The sequence below is a fragment of the Nelusetta ayraudi genome, unplaced genomic scaffold (genome assembly GCF_046127955.1).
Source record: "Nelusetta ayraudi isolate G7.1 ecotype Tasmania unplaced genomic scaffold, CSIRO-AGI_Nayr_v1 ptg000157l, whole genome shotgun sequence".
In the NCBI taxonomy this organism is placed as follows: domain Eukaryota; kingdom Metazoa; phylum Chordata; class Actinopteri; order Tetraodontiformes; family Monacanthidae; genus Nelusetta; species Nelusetta ayraudi.
Window position 1 is genome coordinate 1,002,485 of NW_027466207.1, and position 27,481 is coordinate 1,029,965.

The following is a 27,481-nucleotide window of genomic DNA, read 5'->3' on the forward strand; positions in this document are numbered from 1 at the left end:
TCAGTCTATCTATCTATCTATCTATCTATCTATCAGTCTATCTATCAGTCTATCTATCTATCTATCTATCTATCTATCTATCAGTCTATCTATCAGTCTATCTATCTATCTATCTATCTATCAGTCTATCTATCAGTCTATCTATCTATCTATCTATCTATCTATCTATCAGTCTATCTATCTATCTATCTATCTATCTATCTATCTATCTATCTATCAGTCTATCTATCTATCTATCCATCTATCTATCAGTCTATCAGTCTGTCTGTCTGTGAGACCAAGTCAGTCGACTTGTTTCTTGTTCATAACTGATTTACTAGCTGTTAAGTGTCTACTTCCTGTCCCTTAAGTACTTAACATGTGACCTGCTATCAACTAACCGAACCTGTTCAGAATATGGAGCTGATGACTTTGCTGTTCTTCAATGGCTCTTTATTGCTGTCCATGAAACAGGTCTCCTGCCTTTGTGCAGCGGTCACAGATGAAGGACTGACTCGCACAGCCACTTCTCATCCTGTTCTCCACTTTGCACTTTGTTTCTTTGTAGATGCTGCACGGCTAAAACATAATACGTGCGGCAGAACCCGTGTGAATGGGCTCTGTTGGAACTGGCTCCACCTGCCTGAATGGCAAAAACCTGTGAGCCTTTTCTTTTTTTTTTTTTTTTTTTTTTTTTAATACTAACTGCACCCCCACTGCATCACAGGACTTTGAATCTCCTTCAGCGCCATTGTGCTGCCACTTTTTATGTCCTGTAACTAATAGGCCACCGGGTGTGAGGCACACAGGTACCCCCGGTGCTACAATGGGACTATACACTGCTAATGGAGTGGAGGTTTAAAGGGTCAGGCTTTAGAAGGCGCCGTGTGTGTGTGTGTGTGTGTGTGTGTGTGTGTGTGTGTGTGTGTGTGTGTGGCATCAAAATGAAAATAAAAGTAAAGAAGTGAAAAGTGAACAAGGGCATGCGAGTTTGGAGGCATCGCGTATCACGTGAGTGCACAACACGAGCTGCGTCATGGTCAACAACGTCAGGTCGTGATATAAATATCAGTGCCTGCGTCGAGCTCTTTGAAGTGAATCGAAGCCACCGGGCGGCGATCTGCTTTACAGCACTGACAAATAACAGTTTCCTCGGGCTGGCGAGCGGTGGGGGCACACGCCCGCTCCATATGGTCACTCCGTAGAAACACACGTGTTTAAAGAAGGCCTCTTCCTCAGAGAGGCGGCCAGATGCAGCACTATGCGGCCACCACAGGGGGAAGAGTACAGAAAAAAAAGAAAAAAAAGGAGTGCTGTTTACAGTGTGAACAGTACTCTCACAAAAAGGTCCCATATGGTGTCGGACATTTCTTTGCTGTATTGTTTTCAGTTTTCACAGTAGTTTCATCCCCTCAGTCTTATAAAAGCCAGCTTGCAGCTGACAAGGTCATAATAAAGCATCGCCGCGGACCCGAGCGAGCGGGCCGCTGCGATGCTTACAGTGCTCTTTTATTCCCGCAGATATTTTTCAGGTCACTCAGTTTGAAGCACAAAGGGGAGATGACTGCCAGGATCTGGTTTTAATACGGACACGCACGGCACAATGGCCTCTGTCTTCCTTGACTGTGTTTCACTGCATTCTGCCGCCCAGCTCCTCTCATCTGCTCTTTCCATCCAGATTTTTTTTTTTTTTTTTTTTTTTGCCCTTTAAACGCTCATTATATCACCAGAGCAAAGTCTTGTCCAGGGTGGGGGGTGGGGGGGGATCCGGATCTGATGCAATGCACAATAACGGAAAACACCCCCCGAGATACAAGCCTATACGATGACAGCAGAAGTTCAAAGTGACGACCCTGCTTCCATCACATGATACCACATGAGAGTGAGCGCCAGCCGACCCTGTTGTGCGCTGAACCCTGTGGGTCGAGGTTCCTGCTTCACGGTCCCACTCAGTGATTGGACAAATGGCAGACAGTGTAGAGGACGATGCTAATTGGCTCGTTTCCATGTAAAGATTGTGTCCAGTGTGATTGTTTACAGATCCACCCCCCCCCCACCCGATCACAGCTACTGACAGCAACAGGAGTGATGGCTGGTGGCCTGGTATGGATTGATTAGAGCTTGTACAGTCAGGCGTGTGGGGAAACGAGGCAATAGTACATTTCCCTCACACACTGCAGCAGTAAATTTGCCCACTGCCTCTGCTGCATCCTTTGGCGCTGCTGCGTTCATTGTCATTTATCCTCTTTTGAAGGCAAAAGATGATGCAACTCGCTTTCAAACAACAGACATGAAGCTCCTGCACATCAACCGGCAAATCTTAGTCATAAATATTTATAATGAATATATTCAAAAAAGAAGAAAAACTTGTGTTCTCCAAGTATGTCTGTTTAACTTTCTTTCTTTCTTTCTTTCTTTTTTTTTTTTTACCATATATGTGTGTGTGTGTTTATATGTATGTGTATATATATATATATATGTATATAAGCGGTTCAGTTTTTCTAGCTTTCTTGGAGCTACTTTTGTATGTACACTTGATGGAACTGCCTTCAGCAGAGCCATGTTTGCGAGTTCCTCAGAGTTCAAAAGTGCTGATTTATCTGATTCTTCCGACTCTGAAGCTCAGTCCATACTATGCTGAACAAAGTAAGTAGCCTGTGTGAAAAAAAAAAAGAGAAGAAACAAGCCCTAATTCATTATGCTGACACTTCAAAGAGTCAGCTTGGGAACAGTTTGTTCCTTCAAATGTTAACCGTACAGACAGTATAAATATGTGACTGATGGATTGACACATGAAAGGGCCAGAATGTAATTATAGACCTTAGGGACGCCGATCAGAGGGAGCTGGACCTTGAAACGATGAGGTTGAAAAAGAAGTAATTTACAACGTCATACTATTTTGTTCCCTTCATAGATATTGCACATCTTAAACGGAGTGAGGGGGTGGGGGGGGGGGGCACGGGCAGCCATATGGTTACATGAATATGTTAGGCACGTGTAATACATGAATCCAAATTTCAAAGAATGATTACAGGGGTATTTTTCAAACAGAATCTTGCGCTGGAACACCCGGAACGAAAGGAAATGTAGGTTATAAATAGGAATCAAAAGAGCTCCTATGTTCACAGGGAAGCCAGAGATGCCGACATCTTTTGAAAGCGGGGGAGCTTTAGAGTGTTTTACAAGACAGGTGAAAGGAACATGTGCGTTAAATCACTGTGCCCGGCTCACTTGGGTCAGCTCGACCATAAAAGAAAAGAGATTACAAAGGAAACTAATGAAGACAGTGATCAAAGTCTTTAATGCTAATATGTAACAGGTGTTTGGGAGCCCTGGAATCCAGCCCTCGTGCTGCCCAGCCATCACACAGCCGTCTGCTGCATCCATGAAAGTCTCCGCACATGCATTTCGCATGTGCTTTTACAGAATTGACCCGAACACATTTCAGCACCACTCAGAACCTCCTCCCAGCATCATCTGGATGAAGTCTTTGAGGGTGCAGTCCAACTGTGGGCAGAGCAGGAAGGCAGCCGTGTACGTGCTCATGTTTACGGCAGCCTTTCATGATGGGCGGGCAGCTGATGTGGCTGAAGCAGACTGGCAGGAAAACACCTGGAGGAGAGGCTTTGCAGAAAAGAAAAAAAAGTTGAAAGAGTTGTGCACTGGAGCGTGTTCAAAGCACAATGGCTTTTGTTCAATTCAGAGTTTGAGATAAAGTGCCGTTGCTTTTGATCATCAATAGAGGGAAACATATGGACAATATGTCCAAGTTCACCATCTCAGGAGGAACACATGTCGGAAAAAATGAGGACACGGCAGTTTGAAAGATGCTTCAATTCACATCGCTGCACAGGCTGCAACGTTTTAACGACACGTTTGCCCCCTGGTCAAACGGTTTATTTTATTTTTTATTATTGCGCTCATGTCGAAATGAAGGGCCGCTAAACTCTGTTCCGCCGTCTTCAAGCGGCGCCCGTCGCTGTTTGCCATTTCTGGACGCGTCACGCGCACTGCGCCTGCGCAGAGCCACTCGCAGGCGCGTGTTGCAGGCGCCTTCCGCCTCCCGCGCGCACCCAACGTGGGACTTGTAGTCCTTAGCCGTTAGCTCGCCGCGGAGCGCACGGCAACTGCGCCACAAAGTGACATTTTAGAGCCACAACATGAACGTCTGCGGTGCGAATAAAGCAGCCCCGCGACCGCGCGGTCCCGTCTGCGCTGTGCCGCGAGCAGGGCGGAGGACACCGCGGCTCGCGGCACTACAAAAACCGCCGTCACCCCCTCACAGAGAGCGAGGCAGTGTAAACACAACTCCAGGAACATGAAAAGATCGGGTGACAGTGAGGGGGAGAAGAGAAGAAAGGTATTGATAGCGTTTTTCCTCGCGAAGGCGCGGCGTGTTTCTCAGCCCGGTCGCTCGCTCGATGTGTGGCCGCTCCGGACGCGGTGTTGCTGGGTGCACTCGGGAGGCTGCGGAGCCTCGGAGCTCAGCGCATAGCTCACCTTGCTGCTTCCCTGTATTGTTTTCCATTCCCCCTCCACCTCCCTGTCCAAAAACAACCAACCGTTTGCTTCTAACTGTACTTCAGCACGACGGATGAGTAGCCGCCGCGTTGGTCGTTTACGTCTCCCCCCCAAAATGAATAAATAAAAAATAAAAATAATTAAAAAATAAAATAAAAAATGAGACGTAGCAGAAGTTGCAGGCTGTCAGGAGTAGTGATGGTAGAAACAGCAAGGATGTGGCTATTCTTTGGGAAGTCACCAGCACTGGGATAGAAGCATGGTGCACGCACAAAAGAATGGCGCGTAGCTGGTGATGTATTTGTGATTGGAATTGTGCCGAGTCCACGGTGATCCACGGATACGTCAAAGACAATGAAAAGTGAACCAGTGTAACGTGTTGCCCGGAGATTGCAGCAATACGATACCAGGTAATCACTGGAGGTTCCGTTGCTCCGTTAATGCTAATGTGTTGCTTCCAATTGGGTCTTTCCTCCCCCCCCCCCCCCCTCTGTGGTGCAGCGCAGCACAGCACAACCTGCTCAGGTACGTGCATGTGCACAAATGCCCGCAGGATTATGAGGATTTATTTTTGTCCTGATGCAAACAGAGACAAACAAAGTGTTCACTAAACTGTGCGTGCGTGCACGCGCCCACATGCTGGCGTGTCAAGCTGTGTTTGGTGCTGACTGGGGCTTGAACAGGCTCTCACATGCTGTATAAGTTTGTTGGTTGCTGAGAGAGAGAGAGAGAGAGAGAGAGAGAGAGAGAGAGAGAGAGAGAGAGAGAGTGAGAGAGAGAGAGAGAGAGAGAGAGAGAGAGACTTCTCCCAGTCCCAGTGTGTCTGGGCCTCCTCTTATCTCCTGGCTTGGATGCAGTCTGCCGTGGCACATGTGTTTGGATCATGTTCGACAGCACTGAAACTATGTAGGACGTGGTTCCTCCTGTTTATGAAAGCGGGCCATGGCGGCCAGATGAGCGGCTCAGGGAGAGAGAGAGAGAGAGGGAGAGAGGGAGAACTCATTCCAGCTGGCCCCGGGGTGGATCAGGCTGCACGGCGGAGGCCTAATGGCCGAGCTCGCCTCCTCTTTAGATAAATAAAGGTATGACGGGGAGGAATTGAAAGTGTCAAACGACAGCGTGGCTGCACAGCGTCCAAAGGGAAGAGCTTCATTTGTTTCTTGGCGTCTCGTTTAACGGCTGTCTCAGTCAGTCAGTGAGCCTGCTTGATGTGCTGTACACAGCCGTGAGTCCCCTGTGATTGGTCGGCTGGCGAGGCCCGATTGTCTGCTCGCAGCTTTGCCACTGCAGCTCCCGGTATGACTTAGCAACAGGCACGATGCGGTCTGTCTGTTGCTATCAGAGAAACACAATGTTGACTCAACTCATCTGGCATCAATTAGAGTCTTGGAATTCATTAAAGTACGATATCGACGTCATTGTAGCGAATGAATGAGTGAGTTCCACCGGCTGACTGGCAAATTGTTTGAATTGAATTGATTTTATTTTCCTTTACATTGTAAATTAAAGCAATCTTGCGCAATCAACTACAAAAATGATATATTTACAAAACAAACAAACGCAACAGATTTGCACAACCAGATACATTCACATTTTTTTTTTTTTAAACAACTCTGTAAAGGAAAAAAGGAGGAGGCTGAAGCCTTGGAGCTTCTTTTTGCCATCAGATGTCCTGGATTATCAGTCTCACAAAAACTAATCAGTCAGTGCACATCTTAATGCACAAGTGGAGAGAGGAGGCAGAGAACACGATCAACAAGACCTGTTGGCAAATGACAGCTTGAATATCATGTACAATAATCTGAGGTTTAAGGAGTAAAAGTACAAGAGTGATGATAAGAAAGATGTAAGCAAACGTGCCTATTTTAAATTGGCTCTTGGAATCAATAATAATAATATTAACCGCTGGTTTGACATCAGTTGTTGTGTCTTTGTGTAGACAAAACACACACACACAGCTTGGTCTTATTTTAATAACCCGACTAAAGCCATGTTGTCATCGGCACCTCCCCCACCCCCCCACAATGTCAAATCATTACCATCACATAACCAGGAGTAATAAGGGAGGTCTGGAAGCACAATAAATTGCACACAATGTGTATTGGTCATAATGAGCGTGTGCAGCGCTGCCCTCTCCTTGCACCTAATGTTCTGACGCTCCAGTCGCAGGACACGATGACAGGTACAAAGTGCCTGGCGCAAACAGGAAGCGAGCGTGTGTTTGTGTGTGGATGGCAGGCTAAGTGATGATCACACGGGGTCGCCAGATGTTGCGAGGGCCCGGCTCGGCTCGGCTCGGCCCGGCCCATTGCTTAGATCAGCCTCATTGCTCCGCTCCGCCCGCAGCGCCGCGGTGCTCGCAAGCTGTTTGGGGTATTTAATTTTCAGACACTCATTAAAATGCTTTGTGTTTCCCCTGGCGATTCTGTTAAATTAACAACTACTGGGCTAAAAGCTGATTATGTGGCCACACATCCAGACATGCTTAATCAATCCCCGCGCACACAATGTTTTTCCCGCTGAATTAGTGTAAAGGAAACAATTTATGGCGACTAATGCTGACGTCCTGTCATGCCTGGTGTTTCAGCAAGGGGGGTGGGGGGGGGGGGTGTCAGATTCAGCACATTCAGCAGCTTTGAACACCCCCCGACACACACACACACACACACCTGCACCCTCCCCGGCCCCTCCAAGCCACACCGCACGCTGTTTACTCTATTAATGAACCAATAATAAAGAAATAGTGTTGTTTAGTGACACAAAGCGTGCATGTGGATCCCTCAGGCAAGCCGGCGCGTCATCTCCAGCCGCGGTCCAGATTTACACCTGGACTCCTTGTCCAGTGTCGGCGAGGGGAAGTCTCGGCGAGGGGCCCCTCGGAGCCCCTCGAACCCCCTCGGACCCCCTCAGACCCCCGCCGCTCGAGCTGTGGAAAAAGCCGGGGCTGGGAAAAATACGGCTGTGGCAGATAATGATACCATTACACTAATGGAGCTGGCAAATGAAGGAGAACCCAGATGCCCCGCTTTATTACCGGAGGGGGTCGTTTCCTCGCTGCATTGCTAATGGCTTGAGCACACAGTATTGATCAGGCTATCATGCTGCTAATCCTCCGCAGAATTACTTATCGCCGGCCGGGTGTCGATCCGACGTGCCCCCCCCCCCGTGCCGGCCCCGCCGCCGGGTGGCCGCTGCCGCCGTCCGGCCGGGCCCGGCGAGCTGTTTATCCGCCGGTGATTTAGGGCCGAGCAGGGATGGTCTCCGGGAGGTCCGCGGAGCGGAGGAGGGGGCCGGCCGGAGGGAAGGCAAATGAGCCTTGCAGGTTTCATTTAATTAAGGAGTGGGCGATGATGTGGTGCCTCCCCCCTCTTTATGGCTCCCGTTGGCTGCCGTGGAGAAGCTGACAGGCGGAGTGTTGTTCTCGGTAATTGTGCCGAGCTGTAAATACGAACAGGCTGCCGGTGTGTTGGAGTTTAGACTTTACTACGCCGTCGCAGCGGCTTGATTACAAAGTGCTCCGTGTATTTGACTCCAGGAATTACTCACGCAAATGAGTTTGTGCGGCCGGCCGGCCGAAGCCCTTCCCTCTTCCCTCTTTCACTCTGAGTCCAGAAGCAGCGCCGCGTGAAGACCGGCGGGGTTAGTGAGTCGCCTTTTTTTTCGGAGATTCTTCACGCCGGGCTTCAGGTGAACATGCCCAGCCTGGGCCAGTCACCGCTACAGAAGAACAGAGGGCTCAGTGAGCGCACAGCACTCTGCCCAGGGCCGCTGACCCGTCCTGTCGCTGGCCTTCTTCCCTTTACTGGGCTCTTGTGTGCATTTGCATCCTTGGGCCATTGAAGGTGTTGCACGCGAGCATCATCAGACCTCTCTTGTCACCTCTGGCCCAGCTAATCAAAGGCTTTACCTCCGGGCGCACACATTTAGCCTTGTTTCTAGGGCCACTTCACCAGCCATAAAGATGTATTTATACATTCCCACCTGGAGCAGCCTGTCGCGGCTCGGGAAACTAGCTATTGATCCACATATTTAGTCATTTCTTCCCGCGTGTGCCATCAATATTGTGCAAACAGCCGTCCATGCAAAGCTTGACCTCAGCCACAGCTCTATTTTTTTTCCGCTCCCATTGGAATTCGGTGATATACTATTGTGAAAAGTAAAATCAATGAATGAATATGAAGCCTGGCTGTGTAATATAGCCCAGCGCCGAGGCCCCGGGTCCTTCATTGATCCGCGGTGCGAGAGTTGAAGGGCTGCTGATTAGTCTGCCGCTGCGTTTTTACTCTACATGCATTTACTGGGGCCCGAGTGTTTGACGTGCGGGTCGTATATCTGGACTGAGGTGTTTACAGATCAGCTTGGTGAGTCGGGTCACTGCGTGGAATAACTCAGTCAACGTGTTTCAACTGCTCTGGTCGATTTCCTTTGGCCCGGTGTTCCCACAGAACCTCTTAACGGCCTTCAGACGTGACCGCAGTAAGTGAGACGTAATGCTGGGAAGACTTTTACAAAAGAGACCAACGCTATTGAAATGCAGCGACGTCACCGTTATTGCTCAGATTAAATCCAATCAACGTGACGTGAATGTGTTTCGTCCAACTTGATCTGCAGAGTCCCGTTGTTCTTCCCCCTCAACAAGCTTCTTGCCAGACTGAACGACTGCACCCTCACTGCACATTCAATGCTGAGTTATTCATTCACTTCTGATAAGACTGTGATGGAGCTGCGACAGTCACTGTCTCATCCGTTAAACTGAAAGTCCGGTTGAGCTTTTCTCTGTTTCCAGTCGTGTGTGTGTGTGTGTGTGTGTGTGTACTGATCTCACACCAACACAACACAACAAACTGCACTCACTGGCCAGCATCACACAACGGCTCCTGTTTTCTCCATTACACGAGGAACCCAGTGCGCACAACGCAGGTTCTGGTTCAGAGCGGCGCGTCCGCGTTGGCCCACGACACCTGCTCAGTCGTGCACAGCGCCACCGAGTGGTGCGTTCCTTTGTCCAGCGCTCACGCTCACGCTGTGAGTGTGAATGTGGATCAGTGGCGTGGATTAGTTCTGTCTGTCTCTATATCTGATCAATAAACAGCGTCGGTGTCGGGCTGTGACACCGACCGACACTGGGCTGGATTTGTCTGCGAGTCATATTAATTATGCGCTAAGGTAATGTGGCGTACAACACAGCCGCTGCCTGAGACCGCTGACATTTAAACACAGGCAGCTGCTTGCCAGAGATAACCTGATGCACCGCGTTGCTGTTTATTACCCATGAGATATTTCTTCTATTGATGACATTCAGGCACGGAACCGTATTGTCGGGTCGGGTCATCTTTCCGTGATCAGTGTGAGGAAGCTCGCACCTCGTCTCTTTGCTTCTTACCGCCTTTCCTTTTTCATGCGGCGCCTTTCATTGAATGCGTGACATTTAGAGGCGCATGATGTCTACATTTGGTTTGCATCTGGCAAGATATCAACTTTTACATCCCCGCCTGCGTTGCCTCAGCGCCGTATACCTTCAGACGGCTGGCTGTAGACGCCCATGTGCGCTCCGCAGGGCCTGCGATCCATGAACAACAGCCAAAAACCGTATGTCCGACATTACATTTTTTTGCGGCTTAGAAATTGAATGCCTTTGTGAGTCATACTGTAGCTGGAAAAAAGGCCCTCTGCAGGGGGTTTCCTGTATGTGCGAGCAGTTGTCTCCATCCTCTTGACAGCTCTGCCTTTCATGTCAAACTCGGGAAAGCTCTTCCAAACAGCAGGCAGGGCCGGTTTCCCTGAGCCGCCTGCACATGGAAAGCAATGAAACCATGTTTGACATGCTTCCACTCTGACTCGCTCCTCTAATGTACTTCCACTGCGTGTATCCACCTGAAGATCTGCAGGCTTGGAAGTTCCCTAATGTGATTAATTAAAGTGATAATGTGCCCAAGTGAAATAGCTTGGCACTGATGCATGTACAGCATTGGTGAGTTGAACTCGTCATAATCACATGAAGACGGAGTCGCATTGGCCTCGTGGAAAACACCAAGTGCGGGACTGCAGTCTGTTAGCGGGAGGCAGCTAGCGTGGCTACGCTAAGCTCAGCAGTTTACTCCCGCGGCAGCGGTCCAAACGCTCCTTGACAGCCCCTGCCGAGGCTCCCGGCCATTAGCATGGGGGGGGCATTAGCCGCACGTGTCAGCCGCCTCGCAAACAAGGCGGCCGCCACGACGCAGCAGTCGCACAAACCGGCCCGGCAGATCAGCCGTCACCTCGGATGAGATTACGTGGAATGTGACCCGCCCTGTCAGCGGCGCTCCGTCACTAGAGAGACATAGAATAATCAGTTCAATCAATAGAGGTTGGCTGCTTCATTGGGCCGCTGCTGAATAAACATGGGAGTGACCCTGCTCACCTCAAACACACAGCCTGGGGGTCTCCAGGGGGTTCATTAGCCACTCCAGGCTATGATCCTCATTCTCCATTTCTGTTTGTTTGCCACTCTTGACAGTGTGTGTGTGTGTGTGTGTGTGTGTGTGTGTGTGTGTGTGTGTGCTTAGTGTATATGTATAGAAATCTCTTTCTGTGTGTCTGCAGCCGATGCCTCTGATAGCGGTCCTGCTCAGAACCCCATCGCCGAGTCGATCGGATCTTAATGGGCTTTGACTCCAACATTAGCAGAGCAGCGCCGGGCCGAGCGCTCGTCCTCGTGCCGTTTATTTGTGAATTTATTTTCCCCTTCTAATGGCTCACCTCTCCAATAAAGAGACGTGCGCCTACTGCGCCGGTGCTGCCCGCCATCTGGTTTCAATGGAGGGTCCAAAGGCCTTCCTTCATTCACAAAAGCCGCAGGGGGGAGCAGGTTCACAAGCCCGCTGTAAATAGTAACTGCTAATTTGTACATCATAAGTTTTTCTTTCCATAAAGCGAGGCAATGAAAATGTGCTAACATAGCTAAAAAAAATAAAAAAAAATTGACGTATTGCTTCTCGCAGAGCGAGCGCAGGACGTTGCAGCGGCGCCGCGGCCCTCCTGGCGCCGCCTCGCTCGGACATCTGGAAGCAAACTTCCCCCACTTGGCTTCGGCCGACAGGTGGTTTTGACTAAAAATAAGAACAAAAAGGAAAGGTTTGAGCGCTGACGAATAAAGTCCAAGTGGAGCAGCTTTTCGGGGTCAATTGGGGAAGGCAGCGCCAATTAAAGGTTGTAGTTTGAAGGGAGTTTTCCCTCCAGTCGGCCGCTCGCTCTTCTCACGCCGCCGCCGCCGCCTCGTTCCAGCTCGTGGTCCCGATCAAGTCTTTGAGAAGTGTTTCCTCACTTCAGGTGCTCTCTTCATGTCTGAGTGATTCCGCCTCCCATCCTCCCTCCCTCCCTCCCTCCCTCCCTCCCGCCTGCCCCTTCTTCTTCTTCTTCTTCTTCCTCTTCTTCATCAGCTTAACTTTTTTCCTTGCATATGCGAAGGAGCCGCCGACAGTTTGACTGGCAGCCTGTCAGACGGCCGCTGGCCGAGCATCCCTGAGAAAACTGTGTGTTTGTCTGTGTGTGTGTGTGTGTGTGTGTGTGTGTGTGTGTGTGTGTGTGTGTGTGTGTGTGTGTGTGTGTGTGTGTGTGTGTGTGTGAGAGAGAGTGAAATTCCGTGCCGTTGTCAGGACGTGAGCGGCACACTTTGCATGTTGTGGGTGAGACAGGTGCTCCTGGCTGAGCACTGGTGCATGACAGTTGCCTTTCATTGCTGTCTCCTCTACACTTAACCCCTGACCAGCCCCCCCCAGCTCCTCCTCCTCCTCCTCCTCCTCTTCCGCCTCCTCCTCCTCTTCACTGTCCTGAGTGACGGACTGCGGGAGCTGCTCAACCGCTTGAGTTTTTCGCTCTCCGTGTGGGGCAGCGCGGCCTGGAACGCTGTCAGCCGCCTCCGCCGCTGCCGTGCAGCCTGAGGCGTGCACGTGCACGTGCCTGTGCGCACGGGCCGCAACTTTTCATTTTTTTTTTTTTTTGCTCAGCCGTCCGTAATTCCGTCGTTCTGCCGCAGCTGTCAGGCACTTGATCAAACGTGCATAAAGGCAGATTTTTTTTTTTTTTTTTTTCCCGTCCGTCCTCGCGCTGTTTCTATTCAAATGAGCTGGACTGTGGTGGGGGGGAGTGGAGGAGGAGGGGGGTGGAGGAGCTGGAGGGTGGGTGGTTGGAGGGGGCAGCGGGTCACATCCACTCGCCTGCCCAAATAAAACCCTCCTGAATGGAGGCTCGTCTCCAGTGAGATGAAGAGGAAAGAAAAAAACTGCACATCAAAACAACAACACGGGGAGGCTGTGTGTGTGTGTGTGTGTGTGTGTGTGTGTGTGTGTGTGTGTGTGTGTGTGTGTGTGTGTGTGTGTGTGTGTGTGTGTGGCTGAGGGGGTCCGAGGGGTCACCTGGGGTCAGTCCTGCCTCGGCCTGACGTGTCGACGGCTACACGTCCACTGCTGGTTGTTAGCAGCAGAGGGGGGAGGGGTCATAGGGGGTGTGTGTGTGTGGGGGGGGGGGGCTCGCTGTCAGCTCACTGCTTGTACAAATAATAATAATAATAATAATAATAATAGTCTGCATTGACTGAAAGCTTATTTTGCCTTCCCTCCTGTCATTGCTGAGATAAGAGGAGAGAAAATAAGATGAAAAACAAGTCAGATTAATAATAGTAACAATGATATTTATAATTTGTAGTAACAGTAACAACAACAACAACAACAACAGTAATGCTACTAATATTACTGCTTATGTTTCTAATTGTGTTTTGTATTTCCTAGTGATATTATTTCTAAATATTGCTTTGAACACATGGAGTGTTTTACAGTGTTTACACCTCTCACTGTTCAATCCTCCTTTGTTTTGCATCAGTCGTAGCCTTTTCTCTGTGGACCCCTCTGAGATGGTTCTGACTCGGTCCGACCTGAAACAACTTCTCTGGAAGCGCGTTCTGTTTTCATTCAAACAGGAAAGTCTCACGTCCTGGTTCACCTGCTGACAGGTGCGTCCAGCTCTGAGCAGCTGCTGCTCTCCTGGGCTGCTGGATGTGAGGGGGAAAGTTTGGAGTTTGCTTTGAAGTTCAGTTGTGTTACTGTGTCACTGTGTTGTTCTAGTAAGGGACACATTTGTGCGGTGTTTTTTTTTTTTTGTGTGTGTGTGTGCCTGCTTCCTGTTTTTCTGCTTTACACCTCTCCTCGAGCCTTGTGATGATGAGTACACGACGCAGGATTAAAGCCGGGCTTGAAGTTAACTTCAGCGGAGAACAAACTCTCTCCTGTCGTTTTTTTTTTCCTCCCCTCGTACCCCCAGCGCGTCGTTTCCTTCAGCTTTTGAAATTTATCCCTGTGTTTTGCGTTGCGGCGTGCGTAGGTGCGCCGCTCACCTGACGCACGTCTCCCACACTCAGCTCAGCGCGTTGAAACCAAAGTGGCTCAGCGCGTCTCCAACTTGTCGTGGTGGTGTCAGCAGTGCAGCGGGAGGAGCCTAATCCAGCCAGCTGCCGCCAGTGAACTTCTGCTATCTGCCAGTGGACCCCTATTGTCATCCATAGGGGGCTGGGAGTTGGGGGGGGGGGGGCTTGTCATATATGGGATGGACTCCTGTAAAGGCTGGTGCTGGGCTGAGTGACAGCGCGCTGGGATTGGCCTAATCTGAGTGAGTGACTGGAGGCTGGCAGCCACTCACTCCTGAGGAAGAGACGCTCGGCGCCGCTATCTCTGTTTGTAAGTCCTTCTGCTGTGCTGGGATGACAATAGGGATTAGTGCCAAGGTTCTTTAAAATGTTTTTTTTATTTTTTATTTTTTTTTTATTTTTGTGGAGGAGGAGGAGGGGGGGGCGGGCGGAGGGCTTCCTTATCGGCGCCTCGGCAGGATGCTTCCGCCGCCGCTTTTTCCTTGACTGTCAATTAAAGAGGGGATCATTAACTTCAAGGGTATAAATGTTCTAACACTGGAATTACGTTGGCAAGCTAAGTCGCTGACAGATGTTCCAACTTTAATTCTCCACTTGTTTTTTTGTCCTTTAATTAATTTATGTATCGCGGCTCGGATTTTTAAATACCCCCCCCACCACTCAACCCCCCCCACCCCTCAACCCCCCCACCCCTCCTCCTCTTTGTTCGCCTGTAATCTCAGAGAGCATTGCTAGTTGCAAAGACGCTGGGGCCTTGTCACTCGGCCGTGTTTCTGACGAGGTTCAGTCCGCTAATGCATTCAATAAGGTAAGCAGAACCCAGCGCCGGGTGTGTTACCACCACATGCAGCTGGGAGGCGCTGCGCCAAACAGCGTCTTATGCTTCTGTCGTTCTATCGGCCCTTTTTTCCTCATTCTCAGAGGGGAGACCGCTAATGACAAAACTGTGTTCCATCCAGCACCAGCAGCACCAGCAGCACCTGGTCTGTGCTGCCTGGTCTGTGCTGCCAGGTCTGTGCTGACTGGTCTGTGCTGCCTGGTCTGTGCTGCCTGGTCTGTGCTGCCTGGTCTGTGCTGACTGGTCTCTGCTGCCTGGTCTGTGCTGCCTGGTCTGTGCTGCCTGGTCTCTGCTGCCTGGTCTGTGCTGCCTGGTCTGTGCTGGCTGGTCTGTGCTGACAGCTCCCTGCCTTTGTTCTCCCCCTCGGCCCACCTCCTGCTGCTGGGGAGACGTTGTTTCACCGGCTGATCAAACGCTGCGCTGACACCTGATTAGGGCAGCGAGTGTTTACAGTCGTGCATGGCGATGTCCTCTCTCTCCCCAGCGCACACACACACACACACACACACACACACACACACACACACACACACTTCTTTGACAACAAGGGAGGCTTCACCTTGACTAATTAAATTTGCACCTGCAACGCCAGCTGCGACGGCCACTGCAGGGCTGCATTTATTGCTGTCACTCCAGTCGTACTGGCTGCGATGCTGGCGGAGGCTGAGTTGCAGCCAGCCGCAGAACCCTGTGTTCTGCCCACTGGCCGCCGGGCCTCCTTCCCTTTAATGGCTGGGCCGTAGGATAATGCCTCCTTAAAAAAATGGAGTCACAACAGTAAGTCAACAGTAATTCACAGTGCAGTGTCTGGATGTGATCAGCGTATGATACAAACGCATGTGATTGCAATCAGATTTTAGCCTCCTCCTATGATATCATGTGGAAAGTTGTTTTTCTTTACAGCTGCAGGAATGAGATTTGATGTGGGTTCATGACCTCCTTGTTTCCAAGTCAGTGTAAAGGAGACCTTTTGTTAAAGGCCTGTAATGACTTCCAGGTTTCTAATTTGAAGACTAGTGAGCCTTCTAGCTTTGGCTGAGCTCAGCGCCTCAGACAGGACGAACACAGCAGTTTGTCAAACGCAATTGCATCCTTTGGTAAAGGGAACTTTTTAGTGTTGTGCCAAGCAAGTTTTTAGATGGTTATTTATATGGCCTGCATTAATTGCTGTGTTGTGTAGACTGCAGCGCATGCTCCCCAAATTGCCTATTATAATAAAGCCAGTATTAGATATGGTTAGACGTGCTTCATGCAGTCACTTGAAAGAAGTCCATTTATAACTGAAACAAAAACGACTTAATCACTGTTAAATCTTTGAGGGACAAATGAGTTGCAACCATCTGTCTGAATGGTGTCGGTGCGCAGCAGGGTGATTTTAGACTTGCAAAGGCAGAGCAGACAGGGCTCCCAAATATTCCTTCTCTGTCTTTCACCTGGCAAATAGCCAATCGCAGTCTGTTGGCGGAAACAAATTCATGGTAAAAGCAGTGGCTTTGGATCTGTTTATTTCATGCCCAGCTGAATACTTAAATATTCTCCGTTAATCAGAAAATGACTTTTAAGCCTTATGAATAAACATCAGCGCTTGCCACGTTTCATATCCAATAAATTTGCATAATAAATCAGCAACTGGGTAAAATGGTAGAAACTCTGTCAGCAGTTTTAAATTGTGGATGCGTTCGAGCGGAGTGTTTTTGATTTTTAATAGTGATAAATATCTAGTGATGAAACCACATTGGAAATCATGTGATTTGTGTGTGTGTGTGTGTGTGTGTGTGTGTAAGCGCAGATTAATGACATAACACTGCATGTATGCTGGTGTCGGCTGCCTCGCAGGCTGGAAATGCGTGCGTATCTAAATCAGTGTAGCGAGTGTTAAAGGCCACAGCTGAAGTGAGCAGGACATCATTCATCTAGTTGCAGGAGACAGCGGCTGGTAATTTGTGACCCCCCCCCAGCCCCCCCCCACCTCCTCGCCTCCCCATCCTCAAATTGACCAGGCTGGACTGCTGGTCATGCTGTATTACATGGGTTAGATGAAGTAATTATTTCTAGGCCAGTGACTACAAGCAAGATTAATAGTTTTTGAAACGGCCATAATGGAGGCTTGACCCGCCGTGACATAAGCATTATTTCAAGCTCACCTCCACTCTCATCCCTCTCACCTCTGGCCAGCGGCAGAGTGTGATTTATACCCGGGTTAATCAGGGGAGGGGGCGCTGCTGCGTACTGCTGCATTGTTGCAGGCCTGCTCTCCAAGCAGGCGTCGCCTTCAGGGAAGTGAAAATGAAGATATTTGGTTGAGGCTGGCGTCTGATTGCAATCTGGCGTGGAAGGTGGAGGTGCTGGTGCTGGTGCTGGTGGAGATGCCTGGCCTGGGAGAACCAGGGGCCCTCTCAGATGTCAAGCCTCCATCCACGACCGCAGCTCCAGGATCAGACGAGGTGAAAATGTGTCACTAGGTGGCACTTGGACCTCACGTTATCAGATGCTGTCTCTTTACCCCACCCTACCGCTTCCTCTCCGCACTCACTCCACCCCCACCCCAGCTCCCCGCCCCCCAGCCCCCTCCCTTCTGTGCTAAGTACACCTCAGATGTCAGGGTGTTTTATTTTTATTGGATGAGGGCACTGTGTAATGCATTCACCTCCGTTCCTGCCAGCTGTTAAATGCCCCAGAACATGGACTGGCCAGGCTCCGCCCCGTTAACCCCTCTGATTGGCTGTAATAATTAGCAGAAGTGAACAGTAACCATGGCGCCCAGCGAGGCTGTGGGACAGCTTGCGACTCCCTGATACGTGACCGAATGGTCCATCCTGTCCAAGCCTCGGCGGCTTGGGTCCGGCCCAACCTGGCCGCCGCTCTCCCTAAGCTTTAATATTAACCCTCAACTTAAACACATGCATGCGGTGTGGCACTAGCAATTACATTTTCAAATGGCTGGGTTTGTAAACCTCCAGGATGTTAATCTGTCACCATTCAAGCTACTGGGAAGAGTGAAAAGAGGATTAGGCTATTCAATTCCTGGTAGAATATTTCCCTTTGTTCGCAATGAGTGAAGGAAAAATAAATAAAGAAATGAGTCGGCTTCTCAGGCAAGACAGGCACCGTCTGCTAGACTTCAGGATTTGGCTAATGCCATTATAGGAAACTTAGCAGCTCTCGGCGTTCCACGACGAAGGACCCCGGCGCTCGTGTAAACAGCCACAAATAATATTTGCTCTTTAATTCAATATTAATCTCAGGTCGCATTATAATGCCAGTTTATCTGGGTCAAAGACTACACGGCAAAGAATCAGGCTCGTCCTAGATGTTAAGTCCACATCTGTTTTGCACCATATGCTTTTCCAGTAGCTTAAGTTATTGTCGCTGTTTAAAATTGAGGACAGTTGCCGGAGCTTGTTATTATCAACAGTTTCAACCAGTGGTACCTGCTGGATAAGTCATGCTGTTGGTTTTAGGAATATGTGATATAGCTGTGATATAGCTTAAAACTTGGGGGGGGCCCTGGGTTTGATCCTCAGCCAGGTCACATCCAAACTGCAGCCTCTAGGGGGCGCTCGCTGAGTAGTAGCTCTTGTAGATCTCTGAGGGCTTTGCAATGCCTTTACATTCAGCACTGACCACCCAGTCACACACCAATGGACCATGGCTTCTCCCATGCAAGGTGCTGCCAGGCCCATTGGGCCATTGAAGGTTCAGTGTCCTACCTCGGACATTTGGAGCTGGGATTCCTTTGGCCACCGGAGGCAGTAGCAGACAGCATTCAACACTTCTTCTGCGCAATCTTCTCCCCTCTGAAGGAATTATTTATATTTGTTGTCCTGGAAGTTGACAATAAAACCTTGGATGTCCTGTCAAGGAAGAGAGTGTCGGGCATGCTATGTGTTGTATATGGTCCCAACATACCACGTGACAGTTGTCAGAGTTGTCAGCCGTCTCCACTGCGGTCTTAGCCCATCACTTACCCTTGACTCTCAAGCCCTCTGGTAGGATTGCGCATCATCTTTATCCCAGATGAAATACAAGACTCGGCAGTGTCACCGCGTGATCTAATGTGGAGCCGAGAGGACACAGAGCTGGGAAATCATCGTCATTTGAAGGGGTCGCCTGTCACATGATAGGCTTGATCAACCGGTGCCGCGGAACACAGAGCCGGGTCTTTGCTCTGTCTAACAGTGGTACCGGATTAGAGGCACAAGCCACTTCCACTGCGATCAGTCACTCAGCCTGGGAGACATCCGGCAGGGCTCAAATCCTCCTCGGCGAGCTTCATCCACGCCGGCTACACGCTTCCTTCAAGCCTACTGTATGGAAATGAGGAGCGCTGCTGTTGACAGTGACAGTAAATGCTTCCCCTGCCCTTCTGGTTGGCTACTTTTGATGCCTTCCTCACAACTTGTGTGTAGCGTTGCAACAACGCAGGCACTCCGACTGCCGCTGATTCCTGCAGAGTTTGATTTTGTATTGTTTAATTTATAGCTATCTATCTATCTATCTATCTACAGTATCTAGCTATCTATCTAGCTATCTATCTAGCTGTCTATCTATGGTGTGAGCCAGGGGTTGCTGTTCTATGGCCATCACGGCTGTGTGTGTGCAACACATCCATGACGTACTGTTGTGCCCCAGTGAGTGAGTGCGGCTCCACAGCCTATGGAACGGACGGCGTGTGTGCACCCTAAGTGCTATTGAACTGTTTTATTGTCGCAAATCTCCGATCTTTTCAATGAGGAGGCGCCGCCAGCAGCCAACACCAGCTTCACGTGTCCAGCCGCCGTGTCGTGCCGTGCCCTGCGAGGCTCCGCCGGGGCTCTGAAGGGGGCGTGACCGTCGGCCTCAGGAGCCGAGAGGGATTTTAAACGCTCCACCTGCTTATCGATCACTTCTGCCCCACTGAGCCCCGGCAGCAGACGGGGGTGGCGGGGTGGGGGTGAGATGCGAGGAGTGAAGGGCACTCCGGCGGTCTCACTCCTCAGGTCTGTCCTTGACACGGCCGGTGGGACGGGCCTGGAGGACGCCGCCGCCTCTTGTCTTCTCTTTAAGCTCTGCATCCAGCCGCTACAGTTAGCCGGCGCTCCCCTCGGGCCAAGCTGCACTTTGCACAGCCATATTGATTTTTTTTTTTTTTTTTTTTGGGTGGGGGTGGTGAAAGAGATGGAGGGATAGAAGGAGGAGGTGGGGGAGCTCTTTACATGGCTGACTTCTCCTTGACTGCACCTCCAGACACGACAGAAGCGGCGCGTCCCTGCTGTCCTTCTGAAAACTGCTAATCACAGTCTTTCAATCAGCGCTCCCTTCCTTCCTTCCTTCCTTCCTTCCTTCCTTCCTTCCTTCCTTCCTCCCTTCCTTCCTTCCTTCCTCCCTCCCTTGCTTCCTTTGCTTTCTTCCTTCCTTCCTTCCTTCCTTCCTTCCTTCCGTCCCCCTCATCCATCCCTCCCCCAACCCGGACCTTCCTTCAACCGAGGTGGACCGTCTCTGAATACCAAGAGAGCGTGTCTGCATTAAAATGGACCATTTGCCATGGAAAGCAGCTGAGCCCTTGAAAGCATGTTGTAATTTGAAGGTGAAAACTAAAAAGCCTCTTTCGATCGACATAATCTTAATGGAAACATTACGGCTTGGCCACAAACTAACTATTAAGGCAAGATGGCAAGTGACCCGTGTGTGCAGGTGCCAAGAGTTCGTTTCAGCTTCTGCACCAACGCTGCTGGTTCGAATCCGGTGTGTGAACACGATGTCCTTGGAAAGTAGTTTCTTCCATTGACTGTCTGAGAAACTTTTCTTTTTTTTTTCTTGGCTGAAAGAAACCCCAGGCGTGTTGTGTCTGTGAAATTATTGACGTCACACACCCACTTTCACGTGTATGTGTTGTTTGTAGGAGAACAGTGTAGCTGCTTTGAGCGAGGAATTCTTTAATTGAAGGCACATGCAGCCCTCAGTTGTCACTGTAATATATATATACATACAAATAATGATTTAACAATTTCAGGCCATCTCTTGAAAACGTGCATCCTGCTGTGTTCATCCTTCCACAAGGACCCTGGGTTCTGGACCCCTGCTGAGAATCATCCTTGTTGTAACTTCTACATGTCGGGAGGGAAAAGCAGGCGGTGGTCTCAGAGGGTGGGACAGAGCCCTGGCTGGGGGCGTGGCTGTCACGACCCTGAAAGAGACGTCAGTGCCCTCTGTGACATCACAAAGGCCATCCTGTCTTTTAGCCTGCGCTGGCTGGAAAGTGCAGCGTGCTGAAGATAAGCTAAAGATGCTAAAGAGGACAGACTTTCAGGGAGAAGTGAATCTTGCTCCTGTCGGGGATCTTTGAAGTGTGAACAGCCGTGTGTGTTTGGAATAAAGAGTGTGAAAAGCCGACGTAAAGGCAAAACACTGACAGATCACCCAAATGGCACGCCGCCTTCACTCTTCTGTCCGGGCTCGACAGTAGCTAAAGGTCACGGAGAACATGTCTCTTCTCCTCTGCCTTCAACGTGTAGATAAGTGTGAAATAGATGTTGACACCACATCCACATCGAAAAGCACTTGAACAGAGTGGCCACGTGCCAGCCTGCCTGCGTCTGTGCATTTGTAAATACTTTTAGATGATTGATTTGCACCCCGCCACCCCCACCACCACCACCACCACCTTCACTCTGCGACGGTCAGGCAGGTGCAAAAGAAAAAGGCAGAGTTGGACCTGGAATGATGAGAGTGCACGTGTGCAGAGCACAAAAACAAATATTAAGGACTCCCTGTATCAGAGCCAAAGTGTCTCTTTATTGTGTGTCTTCCAGTTTATCCTGGTGTCTCCCACCGGTGATGGTGGCAGTCATTTCTGTTGACAGCCATACTTTGGATACTTCCTGACTTTATTCTCTATTTTTTGGTCATACTATCCATAGCAGTGGGAAGCCAGACAATGTTTTGTTTGTACATGAGTGCATAATGACTATATGATATCATTTATTCGATGTCAGGAATTTCACTGGCCTCAGGTTTTTCTTTCTTTCTGTCTTTTTCTCTCGAGCATTGAATTGCAGTCACGGAAGAGAACCTGCTGGATTTGTGGAAACACGGACACAACGCTAACCTTGATCGGTAATATCTCTCTGTGTTAGGAATATGAAGGATTATGTTCTTAATAACCAACACAAGCACTTGATCCATATGGTTTGCATGAGCCGGGATGGGGTGACCTTGTATTAAAAACAATTTGCGGTTGTAAGCCTGACCTAAATGTCAGATTGAAATTGTAATCACGGTGCAGCAGGACGTAGATTACCCCGGAAAATAACAATGATGGAAAAGTAGCCGCGGGATCTTTCTTCTTCTTTTTTTTTTTTTAATCCGCAAATACACGCGGTTACACATTATCAAAGTAGTCGCTGCATGGTCAACTCTCCCACATTCCTGTTAGCTATTGACCAGACTGTCCAGTCAGCCGTCACGTTGAGTCAGTGAGGCCGCATCAGGAATTCTTCAAACAAAAGCCTCTCCAGGTGGGTGTCAGCAAGGTGTCAGGAGCCACCAATGGTTGACGTATTTGTCGTTTACAGCTGGGCAGGTGTGAAACGAGGATTCGTATGGGTGAAGATGCTAGCCGTCTGAAAACACTCTCCTCTTCGGATTTTTTTTTTTTTTGCCAGGAGGCGTCGTATAATGACGTACACGAAATAATCAAGAAAAGACTCTGCAGCTGTAGCCACTGCGCAGCCTGCCGTGGAAGTGCTGCGTCTCAACTCTTTGGTCAAACAGAGGCTTTGTTGGACTCCTGCCCTTGGTGGTGTATGCCTTCAATATCGCTGCCATTTGTGACATCACAAAGGGCTTATTTCTGGCTCTGTGCTGTTGCTCATTAACATTGTGAGAAATCATTGTCCACGCAACATTCACTGACTTCGCTGGGACGATGAAGGTCTCATCACGTTCCTCCCTTGCTTGCCATGTAAAGACCACAAAGTGTGAAGAACACCGGGAAAGCTGCAGCCGGTGTTTGCACGTGACGTCATCCACGCGTGTGCTCGCATGTGGTGCCCACGGCACCTGGGTGTTGTGCTGTGTTGTGTTGTGTGTAGTCTCACCATAGTGACAGTGTGGTCACTAAGAGTTGAAGGAGACAAACCTGCTTTCAAAAAGACCTCAACGTCACTTCTTCGCAGTCCCCTGGGAGGCCAAGGCTTCCACTTCTGCTGTCGTTTTCCAGCCCTCTCACTTTTAATCGCTCTGTTTTTCCACGGCATCCACCTCCATTATTGTGGGAGTTCCGGGGAACAGCCTGCCCTTCTCTGCGCCCTGTGACGTTTCACACAAGTTCCAAACATTCTTCGAGCCGCTGCCAAATGGACGGCGGCGCTGCTCGCAGCTTTGATGTGCGCCGTTAGTCCGGCCCGTCTTTGTCGGAGCTGTTGATTCACCTGCACTTTTGCACCGGCGGACCACTTCTGACATGGGTGTCGCACAAATGTCAGTAGGCTGCTGTTCAAACACGGAGCTCTGCCACGTCTCAACCCGTCAACCCGTCACGGAGGGCTCGGTTAGGCTCGGAAAAGGCAGGGCTTTTCAGCCGTCCGGTGGGACACGTGTCCTCGTTCAGCCTGCAGGCCCCCCTGGTGCAGGCCCGCTGGTGCAGGCCCGCTGGTGCAGGCCCGCTGGTGCAGACCCCCTGGTGCAGACCCCAGTGAGAGTGGAAGGCTTTCTCGCTCCTCTTTCATCCCTGCAGCACAGTTATCTGGCTATTTTGAGCGGCCGGTGCTAAGCGCCGGACACTAATCTAGTCGGCGACGAGCGCTTTGAAGGAAGTATCCGTTAAAGTGGCACAGATGGGCCCGTAAAATGAAATTAATAAATATACTGTACACACAGTTTGATATCTCTTATAGGCCCAGATCAAAGCAAACCAATTGAGTTCTATTCTACCTAATATGTTTTCCTGTGATAAACAGTCCGGCCGAGGGAATAATCCCATCAAGGAAGAGAAAGATTAAAAAAAGCGGTGGGGAGGGAAAAAAAAATCAGATACACAACTCCAGTCAGACAGTTGGCACGGCTTCTGTGAAGCATCCGTGTTATTATGGGATGGGTAATCTCGTTTCTTGGGTTGAGCGGAAACGCAGGAGCCCCCCACCCCCCTCTCCCCCCCTTCTCACCTTTTTTTTTTTTTTTTCTGGTGGAATCAGGTGCAGACATAGATAGAGGGAGACAGACACAGTGGTGCTGTGATACTGCAAGACTGCATCTGCTTCAGAGGCTGCAGTAACTTCTTGTCTTCCTTTATTTCTGTGGAATTTCTGAGCTGCTTGATGTATTTGACGTGTGTGTGACAGCGCTGCTAGTGTGCGGCTTGATGCGGCGTTTGCTATTTTTTTTTATTTGTGTGTGTGTGTGTGTGTGTGTGTGTGTGTGGACCTACTACACACGTTTATAGCATGAAGGCTCATCGTTGTTGCACTTTGGAGCGCTCTGGTTAAAGCGGCCTGTGTTTTTATTTTAATTCTTTATTTTTTTTTTTCTATTTTTGAAAGCGCATTGCGAGTCCGCACCAGGTTAATGCTGCCATGCGTACGTGCGTGCGTGCGTGTGTGCGTGCACAGACTCACCGCAGCAGCAGCAGCAGCAGCAGCAGCAGCAGGTGTATCTAAAAACATAGATGCGTGCAGATGCAAGAAGGCCGAGCCACAGCCTCACCTTGATATCCTGAGATCCTCTCAACAATCTGACGCTGAATGTGTGTCAGCCTGTCACTTTCTTCCATCACTCACTGAATATAGACTGGCCATAAATAGTGCATGATGTTTTTTTTTTGTTGTTGTTTTTGTTGGAGATTCCAACTGTCTGCGAGTCTGTTTTTGTTTGTTGTGAAATAGCTGGGAAGGCCTGCGCCAGCGCTGCTGTGCTTCCTTTCAGGCTGTGTTTTCTCACTCCAGCGGTGATGTGTTGTTTGGCCTGAGGTAAAGACTCAGCCCTGAAGGTAAATTCACCACTGCCTCAGATCTGGTGCCATCCCTCCACCCCCCCTAGCCCCCAGCCCCCTCCCTCCTGTGTCAGGTGTCAGTGCCCCCCCCACCCCCATCCCCACTGTCTTTAATGTACACACTTCAGCTGCTTGGCCCTTTTATGATGGAGCCTCTTTTCCATATCTGGACACGCTGCCTTTTTCTTTTCATTCCTCTGCTATGTAGCTTCTGGAGTGTTGTATTCCTCTCTCTCTCTCTCTCTCTCTCTCTCTCTCTCTCTCTCCTCAACTTTAAAAGATGGTAAAAATATTTCCTCCTCTTTTTTCTGGCATACACTGCATCATACAGTGTGTATGTGTGCGTGTGTCTTGTGTGTGTGTGTGTGTGTGTGTGTGTGTGTGTGTGTGTGTGTGTGTGTGTGTAAGATGATGTGGCATATATGAGGTTCTAAAGTGGGCCCAGAAAGGCATTAAGGGGAAATACTTGTGAAATTTATATGTACATATAGTTTTTTTCCCATTAGATTTACAGTTCCAAGTGGAATTCCCCACAGTCACAGTAGCCCCTCCTTAAAGTTCACGCTTCTATTATAGGCGCCCTCTATGGGACAAGGTGTTTTTTTCTCTTTTTGTTTTTTTTTTATGAGGTTGCGAGCAGCTCCATGGCAGCCTTTGAAAAATCATTAAAGTGTGTGTGTGTGTGTGTGTGTCGTCAGTGAAAACAACTGCTCTCCAGGTTGCTGTGGCATCACTGACAGCCTTTTATGAGGGGTGTAGTTCAAGCTTTTAACATCTGCACTTTAAAGCACAGTGCAGTGAAGCAGCGATGGAGGCCTGCAGGCCTGCGATGCTGCTGCTGTGTCCTTCAACTCTGTATATTGGCCCTTCCACTACAAAGAGTCTCACAAGCTTCTCGTCCATCCATCCATCCATCCATCCATCCACCCGCAAAAAACCCACAACCTTCTTGCTGTCAGCTTCAGTGCACCACCACCACACTCCCAATGTTTCATGCACATTTTCCACATTGTGAACTCTAAGGTTTATCCGTATCTGAATTGTCCTAATCACCGCATAACTGCAGAGCAAAACTAGAAAAACAAAAGTGTCTCTCTGAATGGTCTGCACAGATGAGCTGATAGTGATCCAACAATCGTTCCGCGCCTGACGCTTGTCCCTCTTTCTTATGGCCACATGTTGTCTCTCTTTGTGTTGTGTTCCACAGAGGCGGAAGTTACTGCAAGAGTTGGGAGATCAGAAGATCCCTTTTTTGGGCCCCTCGGACCGAGGCTTTCAGCAGCTGGTGAGCTTCTGCCCTGTATCCCATAGTTAGTGAAGAAATAGTCGTAAGGCTCTGCTTAATAATTCTAAAGTGTCCAAAGCGTGGTCTCCTGAGTGGCCTCTCCTGTGTCTCCCAGTGGGACTCCAGCTACTCTGGCCTGGTGCTGAGGAGATCCTGCTCGCTGCCTGCCGAGCTCCACGGCCGGGTGCAGGCGGCTCTCTTCACCCTGAGGAGGAAGGGCTGCCTGTTGCGGGATTTGGTGCGCGTGCGAGACCGAGACGTGTTCACCAGCGTGTCCCGGGCTCTGCTGGGCGAGCCGGGCCACACCTACCGCTATCTGGACACGCGGCTCTTCGCCATTCCCTGGCACAACGAAGACGCAGAGGTCAAAGGACAAAGATGCTGCGACCTCGACCTGAGCACCGCCTGCAGGGCCTTGTCGGAGCTCAACGCGTTCTTTTGCACGGACGTGTCCCACCTGAAGGAAGGGGACAGACTGGCGCAGCGCGCCAAGGGGGAGGCGGAAACCAAACAGGCCGAAGAGGGCGACGCTGAGTCGAAGCACAGCGAGGAGTCCAAGAACAGTGAAGGAGGGGAATCCGAGTCCAGACAAAGCGAGGAGGGCGACACCGAATCCAAGCACAGCGAGGAGTGGGACGTTGAGTCCAAACACAGCGAGGAAGGATGCTCCGGGTCCAAACCAGAGGGCGAGTGGGAAACCGGGCCCCGGCACAGCAGCGAGGAGGAAGAGTCCACCTCTCAAGCCAAGCCGGGTGAGAAGGCGTCGGAGCCGGAACAAGGCGAAGGAAAGTTGCCCAGCTGGGAATCCAGAAGCAGCAGCAGCTCCGGGACCAAGAAGATGGGGTCCCAGGAGAAACCAGTGACTCAGCTCAAACACAGCCTGTCCGATTACCACATCGCAGACAAGGAGGAACCCGCCAGCGGGGGGCAGAGCTGCTCCCAGCCCAGTCCTCCGCAGAAATACACCGGCCCGGCAAAGTTCAACGTCACCTTGATCAACTACATGGACCCTGCAGCCATGAGCCAGCTGAAGGAGGAGCCCTACTATGGCATGGGCAAGATGGCTGTGGGGTGGCATCACGATGAAAACCTCCTCACGCATTCGCCGGTGGCCGTGTACAGCTACAGCTGCCAAAGTGATAAAGGTGAGACGTTGATCACTGGATAGGATTTTACAGGTATCGCTCCAATTTTCACACTTCACTGTGTAATATTTGGAGATTCTGAAGAAGAAGCAGCAGCGACATTGAGTGGTCACATTGCACGCTCTCTCCCACTCCTGAGCTTGCCAGTGAACTACGGTGGCCTGCACACCCAAACCTGCACATCTGGTCCACCTTTTTCTTTGTTGATGTATTGAAAATGCAAGCAGTCACCCTTAATACTAAACGTGCTGTCAGCAACCTGGATTGTCCACACCAGGCTTCCTTAGAAATGTGGCGGTGTAAGAAAGCAGCTAACTGGTAGCAGGACCCGTATTGCTTGATGTATATT

General features: G+C 50.1%; 1 protein-coding gene across 1 annotated transcript in view; it reads left to right on the top strand.

Annotated features, from left to right (window-relative positions):
• The first annotated feature begins 4,061 nt into the window (after positions 1-4,061).
• Positions 4,062-27,481, top strand: part of fto (FTO alpha-ketoglutarate dependent dioxygenase) — a 56,204-nt gene continuing 32,784 nt past the window's right edge. Inside the window, exons 1-3 of the mRNA XM_076013772.1 lie at positions 4,062-4,339; positions 25,910-25,987; positions 26,103-27,132. Of these exons, the coding sequence (XP_075869887.1) occupies positions 4,298-4,339; positions 25,910-25,987; positions 26,103-27,132 (1,150 nt within the window). The 5' untranslated portion in view covers positions 4,062-4,297. The remainder of the gene's footprint in view (positions 4,340-25,909; positions 25,988-26,102; positions 27,133-27,481) is intronic.